Raw genomic sequence first — 20,420 nt, 5'->3', positions numbered from 1 at the left:
AATCTTTATAGCAGCCTCGGCTGGTGTGCCCTACCAAATCTTTACAGCAGCCTCGGCGGGGCGTTCCCTACCAAATCTTTATAGCAGCCTCGGCGGGGCGTTCCCCTACCAAATCTTTATAGCAGCCTCGGCGGGGGGTTCCCCTACCAAATCTTTATAGCAGCCTCGGCGGGGCGTTCCCCAACCAAATCTTTATAGCAGCCTCGGCGGGGGGTTCCCCTACCAAATCTTTATAGCAGCCTCGGCGGGGCGTTCCCCAACCAAATCTTTATAGCAGCATCGGCGGGGGGTTCCCCTACCAAATCTTTATAGCAGCATCGGCGGGGCGTTCCCCTACCAAATCTTTATAATAATCTTTATTGTCACAAGTAGGCTTACATTAACACTGCAATGATATTACTGTGAAAAGCCCCTTGTCGCCACATTCTGGCGCCTGTTCAGGTACACTGAGGGAGAATTCAGAATCTCCAAATTACCTAACAGCACGTCTTTTGGGATTTGTGGGAGGAAACTGGAGCACCCGGAGGAAACCCACGCTGACATGGGGAGAACGTGCAGACTCCACACAGACAGTGACCCAAGCCGGGAATCGAATCCAGGACCCTGGAGCTGTGAAGCAACAGTGCTACTCACTGTGCTACTGTGCCGCCCAATTAGTCGACCTGATTCAAATTCTGACATGAAATTCACATAGGCTCAGTTTGAAGTGTTATGCTTCCTCATGTAGCATAAGCTGCTTCCTTGATGTACACTCTGACAAAGGAAGGTTCAGACTTGGAGACAGGTTTAACACATTTATTGAACAGTTAACAATTCTCCTCCTTGAGTTCGACTCTCCTGATCTTGCTATAGTAACTCAATCTAACTAACCAGTCTGCTCCAATCCATGCGGTGGGTGTGATGCTTCCTGATCTGCCTCTGTCTCTCTGAGTGTCGCCTATGGAAAGAGAAAGAGCATGTGTGCCCTGTCCTTTTATATGGGTAGCCCACTTGTGATAGTGTCACCTCTGGGTGTGTCTTGACTGCCCATTGGTCGTGTCCTATCTTACTGACCTATTGGTTGAATGTCTGTGTATCATGATGTGTCTGGTGCTCCCTCTAGTGTTTATTTAGTTCTAGTGTATCTACATTAACACATTGTGTATTTACAGTGATGCATATCACCACATCCCCCCTTTTTTCGTGTTACATATATTCTGGACATGGTTAAAGAAAATTGAACAAAATAGGTAGATAAGTGATGACATGTACAAATCATGATGACCGTGATGATTATACAATACCAACTAATATGTATGAGTCCAAAGTTCATGAATTAATATGGTCGAGTGGCTTTCTTGTTTTGTTATTGAAGTGTCGATGTTGATGTTGTCATTTCCTTGTGAATGCCGTCAGTGTCCCTGTGCTTAAGGAACCAAGAAGTGGTCAAATCACTTCATTGTCTGATTTGGACTCTTTCTTTTTCTGTGCTTGTGGTAGCGATGTAGTATGTCATCTGTGTCGTCCGGCCTGGACTGTTTCTTATAATTGCGATATTGATGCAGTATGTCATCTGCCTTGAAAGCTGGGTTGCTTGTTCATAGTGGAGCAAACTTATCTGCGTGGAGCAAACTTATGTGCCTTGAAAGCTGGTTTGCTGGTTTGCAGTGGAGCAAATTTGGTTTGGTGAGATTTGCTGTCACGCCATGGTATGGCTGTACTCTTGCCAGTGTTAGCTGTGCTATTACATTGTCCTGCATTTGCAGAGTTGTACCATGTCGTACCAGTTGTTGTGACAGTGTTGTTGTTTTTGACGTGCTTGTTGTTGACGTTGGTGCCTTTGGTACGCTTCTTGTTGTTGTCTTTGTTGTTGTGTTTGTAGGTTTTGTTGTTGTGTTTGCTGTGCTCAATGACCACACAGAGTGGAGAATTCGAGTCCTTCACAAAGTTACTTGTGTCAGTGTCCTTTGTTGCATCTGTTGTTTCATTGAGCATGCCGTCTCTAGTTCCTCGGCGCTCCCTGTCTGGAGTCATGTCCGGTTCACTAGAATCATCGCCGAGCTGCTGAGGAACCTGAATCTCGAACATCTTGCCTGGGTGCTGTTGCTGGTAGTCACGGATTTGTTGAGTTGAACTATATGGATTCAACAGGCACTTGTGGAACAATGTTGTATTATGCTTCCTCATGTAGCATAAGCTGCTTCCTTGATGTATGCTCTGACAAAGGAAGGTTCAGACTTGGAGATAGGTTTAATACATTTATTGAACCTTTAACAATTCTCCTACTTGAGTTTGACTCTCCTGCTGATCTTGCTATAGTAACTCAATCTAACTAACCAGCCTGCTCTAATCCATGCGGTGGGTGTGATGCTTCCTGATCTGCCCCTGTCTCTCTGAGTGTCGCCTATGGAAAAAGCAAGAGCATGGGTGCCCTGTCCTTTTATTTGAGAAGCCCCCTTGTGGTAGTGTCACCTCTGGGTGTGTCTTGACTGCCCATTGGTCGTGTCCTATCTTACTGACCTATTCGTTGAATGTCTGTGTGTCATGATGTCTCTAGTGTTTATTTAGTTCTGGTGTATCTACGTTAGCCCCTTGTGTACCTACAGTGATGCATATCACCACACAGTTTAACTTGATTTTCTCCAGCCAGGTTCTCCCTGTTAGGGCTGGACAGTCACCTTTAACGACATACAGGGGCAAGTCTGCAGTCTGTCCATTTAGCTGCACATTTACCTCAAGATGGCCCTTTAACGGTTCTATTTCCATGGTATAGGTTTGAGGGTTATCTTTGAGGGTTTCAAGGTGATAGGTCATAGTTTCTCTTGGTAAACTAAAGTTTGTTTGTTTTTTTAATTAAAATTTTTATTGTCTGAAATGCTAGGTGCTTGCTCTTTCATACAACCATTCCTCATACTACACCACCACAGAATATAGCCATTTAAAATAAAAAAGATTCCTTTCTCAAAGTTACAAAGCCAATGCGCAGAGTGGACAGGGCAAGTCCTTACTCCATCTCCGTGCTTCAAAAAACAATTTAAATTGAAGCCAATTCATGTTCCCCACAAGAGAGACATACATGATCTGAACTGGCAAGAACCGGCATTGCACCTGCTCCAGGGCCTGATCCTACACTTAATCTTAGCCAAAAGGCTGAGAAGCAATTTATACCAGCCCAGATCGGCTTTTAAATATTTGGTAAACAGTTTCTGGTACCAAAGAAATGGCTACACAAGTGCCCACCTCCATTCTCAACGGTTGTGCATCCAGTAAAGGAGCGGCCCAGTAACAGTTGATTGTGTCCACAATGGCTAGCACGTTCAAGGACAGTTGGCCATCTGACTGCGACGCTGCTCCTTTTTCGCGCCCGTTTTGTATCATGTGGACACGTCTCTCTTCAATTTTTTACTTGATGTATTTGGATCTTCCTTTTTATAATTCTTGTTTGAAACTTGGTGTTTGTTACTTCAACGAGCAAGTTCGCTGAGCCCTTTTTTAACCACAATTTTTGAATTTTCCACCTTTACTCCAGCAATCAGTTGCTGTGTGCTCAGTTTTTGTTTATCGATGACAAGTTTGAACCTGTGTCGGTGTTCGGGTTTCAGCCAATACCTCATGGACTTTACAGCTCGAGCTTAATTATTGCACTTTCTTAGCTGCTAGTTCCATCGAGATCATGACTTCAAATGCCTTCTTTAGGTATACATTGCTTTCTGTTATCAGCCTTTCTTGGATAGTTTTGCATCTTAGCCCACACACGGCTTTCTCTAATGGTGCCATTCAAGACATCTCCAAATTCACAATGTTCAGTTAATTTCTTTAAAGTAACTACGAATTGCATGATTAATTTACCTTCTTGCTGGTTACGTTTATGCTACTGGAGCCTCTCGACAATGACCAAGAGTTTCGGTGAGAGGTGGCCTTGCAATATCGCCACAATTGTACCGTAGGTTTTTGAGCCTGGTTTTTCTGGTTGCACCTGATTTCGCAGAAGGTCGATGGTTCTTCCCCCATTGTACTCAGGAAAGTCTGCCAAAATGTTGTTAGTATGGACAAAGTATTTGAATATTCCAGTCTATGAGCTCCAGTGCTCAGTGTTTTCATCATATGTCCCAAAAACTCATCATTTTTACTATGGGAAGGTTTAAATGTACCACAAAGGTTTTAGCACTACCTCGCTCCTTTTTCTTTCAGACAAGGTAATCCTAAACTCAGCCTGTTCTTTTATCTTGCTCGCAATTAATTTATTACTTTACTTGCTACTCACAGTAGAGGGAGCACTTGACTCTGTTCCAGAATGTTCCGAGCAGAGCACATGGCAGCCTCCCTTTTGAAGTTGTTTTCACTGAAATCTTTGTTTAAATTTTAGTTCTTTCAATGGTTGTTGCTTTTATTCAGCAGCCCTTTTGTCAGCTTTGGTGCAGCAATGTTTTTTTAGCTTCTTCGTCCTTATCAGGTGTCTGCACATGGATGGACAATTTTTCTTACTCGATAAGTTTTCTGGAGTTCTTTCTCAGGTGTTTGCAATGTGGATTCCGATCTCCTTGTTGTCGGTTTTATTTGTGGTATTTTTAAAGAGAAGTTTGCAGACCACAAAGGTACAATCACACAAGAGCTTTATTTGAGAAGGTGTCACACAGGCTGCTGGAATAGCTTGACTGTTCACCCGTCCAAACTTCCAAAGTCATCATCAGTACGTCACGTGATCAAACTCTTAAAGTGACCCTGTTCCCTCGAAGAACAACATGAATACATGGCAGCACTGCTAAATTAAACATGGGCAAACTTCAACTCCTGTTTAAACCCTGATCTGTACCCCCTCAAACTTTGTGTAATTCTAAAATTGGCAGCCCATTTTATACGTCTCCAGATTTTAGTTCCATGGATCGAGAACGAGTTGAGTGCGAGGGAAGGAAAGTGGATTTTTTTCGACTTAAATTGACATTACGAGGATGTACATTTGATGCCGAGAGCTTGGAACTGACAACACTTCATGATAGTGACTACATTTTAAAAGTACTTAATTGGCTGAGGTCATGAAAGGAGCTACATCAATGCAAATTCTCTTCTATTAATTGATCAGCCCAGCGTGCCTGCAGTACCTCTGGGCCTGGCTAAACTTGCAAAGAACAGAGCCAGGCAATGGGCAACAGAGGGGGGTCATCCGACCCAGCTGTCTGCCCCTCTACCGCAGCTACATTTGCTGCCGGGTGTCCCGAGAGAGGGAGCACGTGGTGTCTACCAGTGGCGTTGAGGTCTTCCATGCCTGGTGGACACCACGGGGACTGGGGTGCCTTATCAACCCCCTAAATGACATTTTGATTTGATGTTTTAAGCTTCATTTGTGATTGCTTTTTGTTTCAGGCAGTGTCCCTTTAAGGGGCTGCACCTTTAATTTGTCCGTCAGATCATTTGATTTAATTGATTAATTAATTTACCGTAGTGCTCCTGATAATTGACTGGCTGGCCTGACCCATTAGCGGGACATAGAGGGGCTGACTCATCAATGGAGGCTGGGATTCTTTACACTCGGTACATATACCAGTGATTCTTTGATTCACAATCCCATCAACCTGTCCATAATGATGGCTGCACCAATGTATGGCTCAAGATGTAGCCTTAATATCAGCAAGCTTTGCTGTAGATCCTGAAGCACTTTGTCATTTTAGTTCAGTCCAGCAGTTGCTTTCATTCAGATGTTCTCAGGTTGGTTTTATTTTCTTTCACTGTTCATTGATCCCTTGCTTTGCATCATGATTTAAGTGCCAAATATAAATCTACATATACAATAGCAGGTCTATCAACATCTGAAAGAGTACAGACAGGACAAGGGTTCATGGAGACTGTTCATTAAAACTTCCACTGGAAATTTCCTCTCGGATTTTCCTAATCAACCATGACAATGACTGTACTCAAAGATTTTTTATCGATATGTAAAGTAGGCAGCACTGCACAGCAGGATACCACGTAGATGTCCCTCCTCTAAATGCTCCAAAGGCACATAAACTAAGTGAGTCAATCACATAAATGGAGGGATTTGGTCACATAAACTGAGGAGGAGGTCAGTCATCAAGTAACAAACTGGGGACTGACTTCACTTAGCGGATTTATATACAAAATTAATGCCATTAAGAAGCCCGCACGCACTGATGATTTTGAGAGGTGTGTTGGCCTTATAAAACTCCTTGATTACAGAGTCCCAAAAATATTTCAAACATGTCCATGTTTTTTAAATCCTGATTTCCCTCCAACATGGCTTAAAGTACAGGGTGCAGTTACAAAGCATGCAATGAGCATCACTTAAAACTTAAGTTCAACCACCGGGACATACTCAAACCTGAATGTGTCGATGAATTAATTTGTGGATTAATTGCATGTTATAACCTGCCTACTGACGATTGGCTGGGGACTAATGACTATCCCACAATCCTATGGGAGTATGAACTTCCCCAATGAGGGGGGCGGAGAAACTCCTATTATAAATAAGCTGGCCAGTCCAGGAACCAGGAGGAAGGAGAAGGTGGCAAGGGAAGTTACTGCCACTGTTATGTAGATATTGTTATAGTAAATAAACGTTATTATTTTGTATCCTTAAAACTTGTGCTGGATTCTTCGGGGCCCTTACAAAATTGCAGTAGTATTATTACATTCAGTAAATGTTGCTAAATTCATCCACCTCTGTCAGAGTGGATAAAAACAATTGAATTTACAGAAAGTATGTTTTTTTTTTAACATAATAAATCCAGTACAATAAATTCTTTGCTTTAAAGGAATAAGTGTGTGCTTGTAGCTGAGTGAGGTATAGATAAAGGGCTCTTCCCTCACTCGCCAAACTGGAATGTGTCTAACTTTACAGGTGGCGCTGCTGTACAGCCATGTTAGCCATTAAGGGGGTAACAGTTTTACAGACACAGAAGTGATTAATACCGGTTGAGGCATAACCACCTATTCCAAGATTATTGAAATTGCTTCAACTGCTCTGTCTGAGCTCCAGTTCCACAATGTCCTCTCATCCCATCATCCTTACTGATGGTCAAGGATGGAGGCACTGCTTCCAACTGTCAACCAGCAGACCCAGAATTCCAAACAAGGGCTCCTGCAAGGTGGCTTCCTCAATGCCCGAGTCACAAAGCAAACTGTAACTGGATGATTCTTTTCATAGGGTAACAGAATGCTTTTCAATTTTGAAGAATAATCATTTCACCAGTGCTGGAGTAAGTGTTTTTTATTCCAAGTCCAATTGTGAATTTAAGAGTAAAGTTCAAGTGAAATTCTGTGATGCTCTGTGTGTGTGTGTGTGTGTTTTCCATGTGACCAAATAATAGGTTCTGGATGATATTTTGGTGCTTGTCTGATATTCCGCCCATTTCCTCCATTTTACATACTGCATCTTCGGTTATGGATCATGGTAACAATATGAGTGAGATCCAGACTATTCATCATCACATCAGAAAACTGTTTGTCTTTCTTTGCTCCTTCAACAAACTCTTCAAGAGAAAGTTCCCCTGCAAACAAAACATAGCCAAAGGGAAAATAATTCAGCTCTACAGATAATGAATCGCATGTGGACAGGGCAGTGAAGAAGGCATTCAGCAAGGGGCAGCACGGTAGCCTTGTGGATAGCACAATTGCTTCACAGCTCCAGGGTCCCAGGTTATATTCCGGCTTGGGTCACTGTCTGTGCGGAGTCTGCACATCCTCCCAGTGTGTGCATGGGTTTCCTCCGGGTGCTCCGGTTTCCTCCCACAGTCCAAAGATGTGCAGGTTAGGTGGATTGGCCATGATAAATTGCCCTTAGTGTCCAAAATTGCCAGTAGTGTTGGGTGGGGTTACTGGGTTATGGGGATAGGGTAGAGGTGTGGACCTCGGATAGGGTGCTCTTTCCAAGAGCCGGTGCAGACTCGATGGGCCGAATGGCCTCCTACTGCACTGTAAATTCTATGAAATCTATGAAATGAAAGGTGTTGGCAAACTGAGAGAAACAAGTGATTTAACTTGGACAACGAAGAAGAAATGACTACTTCAACAACAACTTATATTTATATAGTGGCTTTAATGAAACAAAGTCAATTACAGGAAAACTATAAAGCAAAATTGTGATTTATACAGCAGATGACCAATAACTTGGTTAAAGAGGTAGGTTTAAAAGAACTTCTTAGAGAGACAGATGGGGATTCGGAGAGGTTTAAGGAAGGAATTCCAGATATTAGGGCCCAGACGGCTGAAGGCCTGGCCACTAATGATGGAGCAATTAGTCTTGGCTTACACATACATATAAATTGTCTTTCACATTCTCAAGTTGTCCCAAAGCATTTCTAGCCAATGAAGTACTTTTGAATTGCTGTTATAACATAAGAACTGCAGCAACCAATTTAGGCATAGTAAGCTCCCCAAAAATGACCAGTTAATTTGATGTTAGTTGAGAGATGAAGGTTGACCAGGACACTGGGGAGAAATGCTCAGCTCTTTTTTGATATTCTGGATGGGATCTTTTAAGTTCCACCCAAGAACACAGAGCGGTTTAACATCTCATCCATAAAACGACACCTCTGACATGGCAGCACTCCTTCAGCACTGTATTAAAATGTTACCTTAGATTTTGTGGTCAATTCTCTGTAGTGGGGATTTGAATCCCCAATGTTCTGAATTCAGCCACCACTAGCCACCTGAAGGCACAGCCGTCAATAATGGGATGAAGGGAGAGGGCCAGCTCTGATTTCTTGGCTAGTTATAACAGTGAGTCGCATGGATCAGGTATGAGCCTTAATCTTCATGGGTTGACTAATCTCAACTGGTACAGGGATAGAAGTGCTGGAATTGGTGCCAGCTTTGGTTCGCTGTTTAGCCACAACTGCTGGAGGAGTCTGTCTCTTGCTGTCCGGTGAATAAGAGGATTGGGCTCACTGCAATGACTAGAGCAGTCATGTCAGCAGTCATGATTCATGCTCACACATGAAACGATGATACAGTTGACAATCAGTGCTTGTGGCGTTCGATTGAGGAGAGGATCAGGTCAGAAAAGACTGAACATAAAAAGGAAAAACCTACTCACCATCTCCATTGATATCAATACTGTCAAAGACCTGATTTGTGAACTCTTCCGCTGATATGTCCTGGTCACAACCATTAATGGCACGAATAGCCTGGGATACAAAACGATGCAAATCAATGATCCACAGAGATAGCGGAAGCAAGAGGCTGTAGTTATTAAGAAAGATTTAAAAACAGAACAGGGGAAGATGAGGTGGGATGGAGAGTTGCCTAATTCAGGGATTCAAAAAAGGGTCTTGAGAGGTTAAAGCGTGTAAGGTTGCTCCTAATAGTTAGAAAATCATATCAAGAGGGCACAGACAGAGGATCATTGCTGGAAGAATGAAGGGTGGAGTTGGAAGAAATGTTTTCACATAGAGTTTGGCTAGAAGGCACTGGAGACTATAAACGCCACGGGCCCTGACAACATTTTGGAAATAGTGCTGAAGTCTTGTATTCTAGAACTTTTCTAGCCAAGTTGAACTAGCTCACCTCCAACACTGGCATGTACCCAGCAATGTGGAGCAATGCCCAAGTATATCCCATCCACAGAAACAGGACAAATTCAACCCGGCTAATTACAGCCCCATCAGACTACTTTTGATCATCAGTAAAGTGGTGGAATGGGTCATCAACAGTGCTATCAAGCGGCACTTGCTTAGCAATAACCTATTCAGTAGTGCTCAGTTTGGGTTCTGCCAGAGTCACTCAGCTCCTGACCTCATTACAGCATTGGTTCAAATATGGTCAAAAGAGCTGAATTCCGGGGAAGGCACCGGGACCGGACAGATTCCCGGCGGACTTCTACAAAACAATTTGCGACAGCACTGGCCCCGCACCTGCGGGAGATGTTCACAGACTCGCTGGCCAAGGGCACACTGCCACCCACGCTAGCACAGGCCTCAATTTTGCTTATACCTAAGAAAGATAAAGACCCAACGGAATGTGGGTCATACAGACCCATCTCACTACTGAACGCAGACGCCAAAATACTGGCCAGGATTCTAGCCAAAAGGCTAGAAGACTGCGTGCCAGAGGTGGTCGCAGAAGACCAGACGGGCTTTGTCAAAGGTAGACAGCTTACCTCCAACATCAGGTGCCTGCTGAATGTAATAATGACACCCTCCGGGGAGAGAACACCAGAGGTGATCGTCTCCCTAGATGCAGAAAAGGCCTCTGACAGAGTCGAATGGAAATACCTCATAGAGGTACTGGAGTTGTTCGGGCTTGGAACAGGATTCACCTCCTGGATAAAACTCCGATACAACGCTCCCATGGCGAGCGTACGGACCAACAATACCAACTCCCGATACTTCCAGCTGCACAGGGGCACCAGACAAGGATGCCCACTGTCTCCGCTGCTGTTCGCTCTAGCGATCGAACCACTAGCAATCGTGCTCAGAGCAGCAAAAAGCTGGAGGGGGATCCGAAGGGGCGGCAGAGAGCACAGAGTCTCACTCTATGCAGATGACCTGCTCCTCTACATCTCGGACCCACAAAGCAGCATGAATGGAATCATCGCGCTCCTGAAAGAGTTTGGCGCCTTCTCGGGCTACAAACTCAACATGAGCAAAAGCGAGATCTTCCCGGTACATCCACAAGTAGGTGGGGCAGCCCTAACGGGACTGCCGTTTAAACAAGCCCGACACAAATTCCGCTACCTGGGGATCCAAATAGCCCATGACTGGAAAGGGATCCACAAATGGAACCTCACCAGTCTGACAGAGGAAGTAAAAAAGGACCTGCAAAGATGGAACACACTCCCACTCTCCCTCGCGGGGAGAGTCCAGACGATCAAAATGAACGTGCTGCCCAGGTACCTCTTCCTATTCAGATCCATCCCGATCTACATCCCCAAGGCCTTTTTCAAAACATTAGACAAACTAATCATGGTGTTCGTATGGGGGGGGCGGGGGGGGGGAAGAATGCTAGGATCCCAAAGAAGGTCTTACAAAAAACAAAATCCAGGGGGGGGCTTGCCCTCCCAAACCTACAACTTTACCACTGGGCGGCGACGGCCAACGAATAAGGGGATGGATCAAGGAGCCAGAAGCCGAGTGGGTGCGCGTGGAAGAGGCCTCCTGCATGGGGACCTCCCTCCAGGCCCTCGCCATGGCGGCACTCCCATCCCCACTCAAAAAACACTCCAGCAGCCCGTGGTGATAGCCACCCTCCAGTCCTGGAACCAGCTACGGCAACAATTTGGCCTGACCAAAATGTCGGACAAAGCTCCCATCTGTAACAACCATAGGTTCATACCAGCATTGACTGACGCCACCTTCAAAAGGAGGGGACACTTGACAGTCAGGGACCTATACACCGACGGCAGGGTCGCAACACTGGACGAACTGACGGAGAAATTCCAGCTAGCCAGGGGGAACGAGCTAAGGCACCTGCAACTCAGAAACTTCCTACGAAAGGAGACAAGGACTTAACCACAACCGCCACAACAGACATTACTGGAAGAGTTACTGGACGCAAGCATATTAAAGAGAGGAAACTAGCGACATGGACGACCGGCTGGTAGAACCTCCACCTGCGCAAGGCTCAGCCTGACGCAACTAAAAGTGGTACATAGAGTCCACTTAACAAGAACCCGTATGAGTAGGTTCTTCCCGGGGGTGGAGGATAGATGTGAACGGTGCCAAGGAGATCCGGCCAACCACGCCCACATGTTCTGGTCTTGCCCCAGACTTGTGGAGTACTGGGCTGCCTTCTTCGAGGCAATGTCGAAGGTGGTGGGGGTGAGGGTGGAGCCATGCACGAAAGTGGCGGTCTTCGGGGTTTCAGACCAGTCAGATCTATTCCTGGGGAGGAGGGCGGACGCCCTTGCCTTTGCCTCCCTGATCGCCCGCCGTAGAATCCTGTTCGGCTGGCGGTCAGCAGCACCACCCAAAGCTGCAGACTGGCTGTCCGACCTCTCGGAATCTCTCCAAATGGAGAAAATCAAATTCGCCATCCAAGGGTCAGACGACCGATTGTTCCGGGACTTGTTCAAGCAGAAGAATAGCCAGGTAGCCAGGAACCAGGGGAAAGCAGCCAAAGCATGAGAGGGGGAGATAGACCGGGAGAGGGGGGGGGACAACTCAGTCTAAGAGGAAGGGAAGGCGAACCACGGGGGGGGGGGGAAGAGACAGGGAACAATAGAGAGCCAGGGAGGTAGGTGGGGAGGCAGGGAAACGTTAACCAACTTGACATCCACGGGAACAGAGAAATAGGATAATACAGGTGGAGGACAGGAGGGCCGGCTGAAGCGGAAGTGAGCACGAGAGGACAACGGCGGCAAAATCCGGCCGGAAGAAGCGAGGAGCAACACCGGCACGAGACCCATTCAAGGATTGCCCCCTGGAAGTGCCTCGCCGGCACAAACGGATGCCTATATATCATATCCTGTGTACATAAAGGCAAAATATACCATGTTCAAAAATTCAATAAAAAAACATTTATAAAAAAAGAGCTGAATTCCAGAGGTGAGGTGAGAGTGACTGCCCTTGACATCAAGGCAGCATTTGACTGAGTGTGGCATCAAAGAGCCCTCGCACAACTGGAGTCGATGGGAATCGGGGCGTAAACCCTCCACTAGTTGGTGTCACATCTGGCACAAAGGAAGATGGTTGTGATTGTTTGAAGTGAATCATTTCAGTTCGAGGACATCACTGCAGGAATTCCTCAGGATAGTGTCCTCGTCACAAACACCTACTGCTACTTCATCAATGACCTTCCTTCCATCATAAGGCCAGAAGTGGAAATGTTCACTGATGACTGCACAACGTTCAGCACCATTTATGATTCCTCAGATATGAAGCAGTTTGTGTTCTATACAGCAAGATCTGGACAACATTCCGACTTGGACTGATAAGTGGCAAGTAACATTTGTGCCATACAAGTGCCAGGCAATGACCATCTCCAACATGAGTGAATCTAACCATCATCTCTTGATATTTAATGGCATTTCCAGCGCCGAATGGAATTACCATCAACATCATAGACGTTACCACTGACCAGAAATTGAACTGGACTCGCCACATAAATACTGTGGCTACAAGAGCAGGTCAAAAGTTGGGAATTCTATGAAGAGTAACTCAACTCCTGACTCCCAAAAATCCATCCACCACATACAAGGCACAAGTCGGGTGTAATTGAATAGTCTCAACATGCCTGGATGAGTGCAGCTCCAACAATGCTCAAGAAGCTCAACAGCATCCAGGACAAAGCAGCCCGCTTAATTGGCACTCCCTCTACCATATTCACTCCCTTCATCACCGACGCGGTGGCAGTAGTGTGTACCATCTACAAGATGCATTACTGCAACTCATCAAGGCTCCTCCGACAGCATCTTGCACGTCCACAGCCTCTACCACCTAGAAGACCAAGGGCAGCAGATGCACGGGAACACCACCACCCGCAAGTCTCCCTCTAAGCTAACACCATCCTGACTTGGAAATATATCGCCGTCCCCTCACTGTCGCTGGATCAAAATCCTGGAACTCCCTAACAATACTATCCCCCATAGTATTGTTAGGGAGTTCCAGGATTTTGATCCAGCGACAGTGAGGGAACGGCGATATATTTCCAAGTCACCACACCACATGGACTGCTGCGGTTCAAGAAGGCAGCTCACCATCACCTCAAGCTCTTCTAGCTCTGAGCTCAGTCCCACAAACAGGGAGTGAAGGAGAAAAGATAATCGAAATAAGAATTAGGGATGGACAATAAATGTTAACCCATGCATGAATGAATAAAAGTTACTTTAGCACAGTCTCTGTTATGTAGGTGAAGGTGGAAACTTTCTGAACCAACAATCTAACTTAGCCAGGTGGCTGAGGGAAGGATACAGGTCAGGACATTGGGAGACTCCCCATTGTTCTTCCAGTAGAACAATGGGATCTTCAATGTCCATCTAATCAGGGAGAAACGGTCTTCATTTTAATGTATAAATAGTACCCTAGCAGGAGCAGCCCTGACAGCCCAGCCTTCCCGGAGTGCAGCACTAGAATGTCAGCTCACGTCCTGGAACTGATTTTGAACCGGCAACCTTCTGACTGAGGGAGAATGCTATCAACTGAGACACGTTGATACAATACCACATCGCCTACTCCCTGTGAGAAAACTATTTCTTCCAGTCTCCACTGTCACTTGTTAATTTTATCAACTCTTCTAGCTCTGAGCTCAGTCCCACAAATAGAGCCTGAAGGAGACAAGATAATGTAAATAAGAATCGACACAAAAGTGCCAAGATGGTCAGTCATCAATCTAATAGGGAAATAAAGAGTATTTTCTTTATTCAGTGCATGGTTAGAATTTGGACCCAGCTACCACAGCTCAGGTGCTTTTAAAAGGAAACTTGGCAAGAATATGAGAGAAAAATGAACAGAAAGATATGTTGAAAGGGTGAGATGAGGTAGATAGAATGAGAAGAAACACTTGTTCTGGGGTATAAACTCCAACACAGACACACTGGGCCCAATAGCCTCTTTCTATGATGTATATTCTATGGAATCCACTTGTTGTTCACATCATAAGAGCAGCAGTCAGCCATCCTCACTGCCTCCTGCAATCTTAATACAGGAATATGTTCATTGGTGAAAATCCTCCTGGACACACCGGTGGCTTCTTACCTTAATTATGTTGAGTAATTCATGCCTGTCGATACAGCCATTGCCATCCACGTCATAGAGCTTGAAGTACCAGCGCAGTTTCTGTTCCATTTTACCTCGGAGGACTAAGCTAAGAGCAGCCACATATTCCATGAAGTCAATGTATCCGTCCTGCAACCAGCAAACAGAAAGCGATCAGCGCTAAGTTCCCTAACCCTGATTCCAGCTAAGTTCAGGGGGAAGGTTTCTCCAGAAATGGGCTTTTGGTGATGAGGAAGTGTACCTTCAGAATCCTGTAGCCCGAAGATCTAGAAATGCCAGTGTTCAATGTTTGGTTGAAAGGGTTGATGAATGGGTGGAGTTGCCAGGATTTCTCCCTCCCATGTTAAGTGTCCTATTTTTGGGCAGGCTGAGAATGTGCACCAAAAACACAGCCACTAAAACTGGAGTGTAAAGCCAAGTACCACTGTAACTGGATCCTGGGCAATTATCGTAGAATCTTTACAGTGCAGAAGGAGACCATTCGGGTCTGCACTGACTCTCTGAAAGAGCATTTTACCTAATCCCACACCCCTGCCTTATCCCCACAAGATTGCACATTCTTTCTTTTCAGATCGCAATCCATTTCGATTTTGAATACCTCAATTGAACCTGCATCCACCACCCTCACAGGAAGTTAATTCCAGACTCCAACACCTTCTGGTTGAAAACATTCTTCTTCACATCACTTCTCCTCTTTTTGAATCTGTACCCTCTAGTTCTTGATGCTCTCTTCAGAGAGCATTTACCCTGTTCATACCCCTCGGGATCTTGAATAGCTCTATCACGTCTCCTCTCGGCTTTCTTTTCTCCAAGTAAAACAGTCCCAATCTATCTCACAGCTACAATTCTTTATGCCTGGAATAATTATTGTGCATTTCCTCTGTACCATCCCCAAAGCCTTCACATCCTTCCTCCTGGATGATGTCCAGAACTGAAAGCAGTACTTCAGATGAGGCCTACCTATATGGATGCTCCCTAAATTATAGAGGCCTCTTAATTCAGCCTCCAGATAAAATTCCACCGTTCAGCCTCACCTCTGTACACCAAATTTGGAGGTCTACCTATCCATCCATCCAACAGTATTTCACTTCAGTACCTAACTTTTTTTGGTTTTTGTAACTGTACCTCATTCTGAAGAGCAGAATTTCATAGAACATCCATTCAACCAGGCTCTTGGCAACCCCAATCCTATACCTGGTGCCCTGCGGTGTAAACCATAGCTCTTCACTTAGGATCCTGAAGTGGCCTTTGATTCTGCACTTGTTGCTCTACATTGTGGACTGATCCCTTTTGTATGGATTGCTCAGTAAAATAAGGAGAAGTGAGATTGACATATAAATCTCTTTGAGGCAAATTTCTCTTGCGGTAAAGCTATCGACACACTGTGGTCCCATGGGTCGTTTTTGCATGTGGAAAAGTAACCTGGGAAACCTCTGCTCTGTGTATGCCCAGGTCATTGGTTCATGCTGTTTGTAACCTCAGTGTTACTTTTGACCCTAGATAAGTATCCAACTGCAAATCTGCTCCATCACGAAGATCAATTATTTCTGTCTCTGTTATATCGCCCAACTTTGCCCCCACCTTCACTCATCTGCTGCTGAAACCCTCATTCATGGCTTTCTTACCACTAGACCTGACTATTCTAACACCCTCGTGGTTGGCCTCCCACATTCTATTCTTGGTAAGCTTGAGATCATCTAAAGTTTTGCTACCACGATCTTTCTCACATTAAGTCCTGTTCCCCTATCAACCCTGTGTTTGCTTACCTACATTGGTTCCTGATCACATAATGCATTGATTTTTAAAATGTCACTATTGTTCTCAAATCCACCATGCCCTGGGCCCATCTCTGTAATCTCCTTTGGTCCCACAACCCTCTGAAATCCACATTCTGACCTCTTGAGCATCCCAGATTTTAATTGCTCTACGATTGATGGCTGTGTCATCAGCTATGTAGGCCGGAAACTTTGGAGATCCCTCCCCAAACATCTTCCATTAGCTTTCCTCCTTTAAGCACTCCTTAAAACTCTACTGCAGGATCACGATTTTGACCATCAGGCGTAATATTGTCTTATGTGACTCGGGGATGGGCCCTGATGCGGAAATCCTGCGTCCATTTCTGACAGATCCAATTTCTGCAGGCAGGAGAATGGAGTGGACTTTGTTTGACACAGGTAAGGGATACAAACTCAGCAGGGCTATTTGAATTCAGTGCTGACTTTAAACAGACTCCATTTTGGCTGTTCCAAGGGGCTTAACCCACAGCGGGGGAGTCACAAATTTATGGAATAGATGTAAACGCTCTTGGAGGGTAGATGACGTTTGTTTACATATCATGATGATCCTGGATAAAGATGGCCATACGGACCATCATGTTTAAGGAGAATCTTATCAGACTTTAGGCATCTATCTACACCTCCATGTCGTCTTAATTGTTTTGGGTTTGAATCAAATACATTTGATTCAACAGGTGTCAACCTTCCCGCTCCTACCGCTAAAGGGGATTCAGGACAGGGTAGTTTCCAGAGGGTGGGTAGGAGAAGGGAGCGTCTTGGACATTTACAAGGAACTTATGGGGTCAGAGGAGATGCAGACCAGGAAGCGCAAGTGGGAGGAGGAGCTGGGAGGAGAGATAGAGGATGGTCTATGGGCGGACACGTTGAGTAGAGTCAACGCGTCTGCAACATGTGCCAGGCTCAGCCTGATACAATTTAAGGTTGTTCACTGGGCTCACATGACAGTGGCCCTGAGAGCAGGTTCTTTGGGGTGGAAGACAGGTGTGCAAAATGTGCAGGAGGACCAGCAAACTATGTCCACATGGTCTGGGCATGTCCGAAGCTTAGGGGATTTTGTCGGGGGTTTGCAGACGTCATGTCCACGGTGTTAAAAACAAGGGTGGCGCTGAGTCCAGAGGTGGCGATTTTCGGGGTGTCGGAAGACCCGGGAATCCAGGAGGAGAAAGAGGCAGACGTTCTGGCCTTTGCTTCCCTGGTAGCCCAGAGACCGATACTATTAGCTTGGAGGGATTCAAAGTCCCCGAAGTTGGAGACCTGGCTTTCGAACATGGCTAGCTTTCTCTGTTTGGAGAAAATCAAGTTTGCCTTGAGAGGGTCACTGTTAGGGCAACCGTTCGTCGACTTCTTCGCGGAAAATTAATCGTCAGCAGAAGTGGGGGGGGGGGTTAGTTTAGCTTAGAGTAGGGGGGTTAATAAAGGTGGGACCTGTAAGGGAGGGAGATGGCTTTTGCACAATGTTTATAGTTTCATGTACATGGTTTATTGTGTTGTTATAATACCAAAAAATACCTCAATAAAATGTTTATTTTTTTAAAAATACATTTGATTCGATGGTTAACTGTCAATCCTTAATGTGCAACATAAGTTCTGAATGTTTCATGTTTGAATATTTGTGTATGTTATGGAATGCGATTCTGTGCTTTTATCAAGACTGGTTTCTACTGGTTTTCTGCTGACTTTGCTTTTATCCACATTGTGGACAATGGTGCCTTCATATTGCTATGGTGCTTACTTGGCCTTGATCTGATGACTGGTGCCGCTCATTTCTTAATGTCAAACTGTCTTTGAAAATATGTTTATTAGAACAATAGCTTTTTCATCTTGCTGAATGAAAATGTTATTTTTATCTCCAGTTAGTTTATGCATGTGTCAGGCTTTTTGTGCCTCTGTTGAAGCTATGTGTTTTGCCTTGACCTGAGGTTATGAGTGCTGAAATCCTCATTTTACAATGGGTATTAAAACTGGGCCTTAATATTTATATTAAAATAGCCTTTTTACCTATCAGATCTGTCAGGAAATAGTTGATTACTATCAATGATCTAAACCCTTTTAAACCCATTCACTTTAAACTTGAAAAGACTTAAACTGTCAGTGACAATGAAAGCATAAGCATCTGTTGGATTGCTTCGATTGACAGGCCACCCGGTGCAGGTTTGAAAAAACATCACACCTGTTCCACGGTTTCAATAGAGATTTAAATTTTTTTCACAATGACTCTTATTATGTAATTATTAATGCTTGGCTGAGTTTCAGAAGCTAAAGTCTTAGCAGGGTTCTGAGTTCACAATCTGTTTTCAGTTTAAAGAGACTGTTAAAGATTTTTTGATGCGGCTCCTAAATTATAGAGGAGTTTTTAATAATGGAATGGCCGGTTGAGGAGTTAATCATAGAATCCCTACAGTGCAGAAGGAGGCCATTCGGCCCATCAAGTCTGCACTGACCCTTCGAAAGACCATCCTACCTCAGCCCTATTCCCCACCCTATTCCTACAACCCTACCCTAAGGGGCAATTTAGCATGCCCAATCCACCTATCCTGCACACCTTTTGACTGTGGGAGGAAACCAGGGCACCCGGAGGAAACCCACACAGACACGGGCAGAATGTGCAAACTCCACACAGTCACCTCAGGTCGGAATCGAACCCGGGTCCCTGGCGTCGTGAGACAGCAGTGCTAACCACTGTGCCACCTTGCTGCCTTCACAATCTTCAAATGGATTTCATAAATGGGAGTTGCAGGCTATGACCTGACATGAATGTGGCATGGGTGAATGATTGGCATGGGGATGAGGCAGTGGGTGAGGGGTAGGGGGCCTAACAGCTTCTAAAACAACTGGAATTAAGTCCCAGGGGACTGAGACGGACCTCCTAACCAGTCCACCTGAATACTCACCAATCTCCAGGGATCGATGGTGCTGACTCTATCCACCCCACCTCCCTGGAGATTATTGTCTAATGGAGCTTTTTAAACTGAGGCAGATCTGCCTTGTTGAGAAATTTCCTGACTCGAGCTACCTGCCTTGGTAGTGAAAATCCAGCCCGCAGTATCTAATTTTGCTTTATAGCATTTCTTTCAAGCGCCTTGGGATATTTTATATTGTTCAATATGCTCGAGAAATACAAGCTGTTGTTGCACTCCATTAGTAGTTCAGAGAACCGTTCTGAAATGTGTTGGCAGTGAGATGACTGCAGAGACATTAACAGTCTATGTAGTAAAGTGTATTCACATTCTGGCAAATAGGCGCACATTCACTATTCACTATTCCTCACATGGTGAATGTCTGGTCAGTGCGCAGTCTAATTACACACTTCACCTCTCTCTGTCATCCATCTCACCGTTAAAGTTAAAGTTACTAAAACACTTTGATTTGCCTTTTCCTTACCTTGTTCATGTCAAAAGTCTTAAACATCTGTTCAATGTAGGCATTGGCTTCCTGGTTCAATCCCTTAAGGCCAAAGAACTGTTTGAACTCGTGCAGAGTCAGCTGTCCTGACGGGCACTCTGTCATGAACTTCTTATACCAGTGGTGGAGCTCCACAGCCTGCAGGTCATCCACAGTGGCGCTTTGCGTGTTTCCCATTACAACTGTTGCTACTACACTGAACTTCTCCCCGAGCAGACACTCTTGGAAACGTTGAGGTATGTCTGTCTCTCCTCTGAGCATCTCAGCCAATTTAAATGGGGGCTAAGCCCAGCTCTAGCCAATCAACTGCTTTAATCTCCCCTGATATGGATTTAAGATCTCAAGATATTTATAAAATGATACTAACCGACTGGGAGGCATGTCTGGATTATCACCAAGGTACAGTCACTTCAGGACACACTGCAATCATCATTAATCAGCTGCACTTACCTGACAGCTCACTCTGACTTTCGGAAGCACTCTGTCTCACCGGCATTCTCTTTTTGTCCCTGTCACCCCCTTCTTATGCTTCTCAGGCCAGTCAAGTCGCACCCACGTGAACTGACATTCACTTTCA

At 45.1% G+C, this 20,420-nt stretch overlaps 1 protein-coding gene and 1 pseudogene across 1 annotated transcript; both read right to left on the bottom strand.

Annotated features, from left to right (window-relative positions):
* Positions 1-781: 781 nt before the first annotated feature.
* On the bottom strand, positions 782-20,067 carry LOC140387914 (guanylyl cyclase-activating protein 1-like). The gene is made up of 4 exons (XM_072471223.1): positions 19,823-20,067; positions 14,625-14,774; positions 9,029-9,119; positions 782-7,481 (listed from the first exon to the last, which is right to left on the bottom strand). The coding sequence occupies exons 1-4, from the start codon at positions 20,018-20,020 to the stop codon at positions 7,354-7,356; spliced, it is 567 nt and encodes a 188-aa protein (XP_072327324.1). The 5' UTR covers positions 20,021-20,067; the 3' UTR covers positions 782-7,353.
* LOC140388688 (U2 spliceosomal RNA) lies at positions 2,927-3,141 on the bottom strand (annotated as a pseudogene).
* Positions 20,068-20,420: the final 353 nt, after the last annotated feature.

The sequence above is a fragment of the Scyliorhinus torazame genome, chromosome 13 (assembly GCF_047496885.1).
Source record: "Scyliorhinus torazame isolate Kashiwa2021f chromosome 13, sScyTor2.1, whole genome shotgun sequence".
Taxonomy (NCBI): domain Eukaryota; kingdom Metazoa; phylum Chordata; class Chondrichthyes; order Carcharhiniformes; family Scyliorhinidae; genus Scyliorhinus; species Scyliorhinus torazame.
This window is presented reverse-complemented; position numbering and strand designations above follow the sequence as displayed.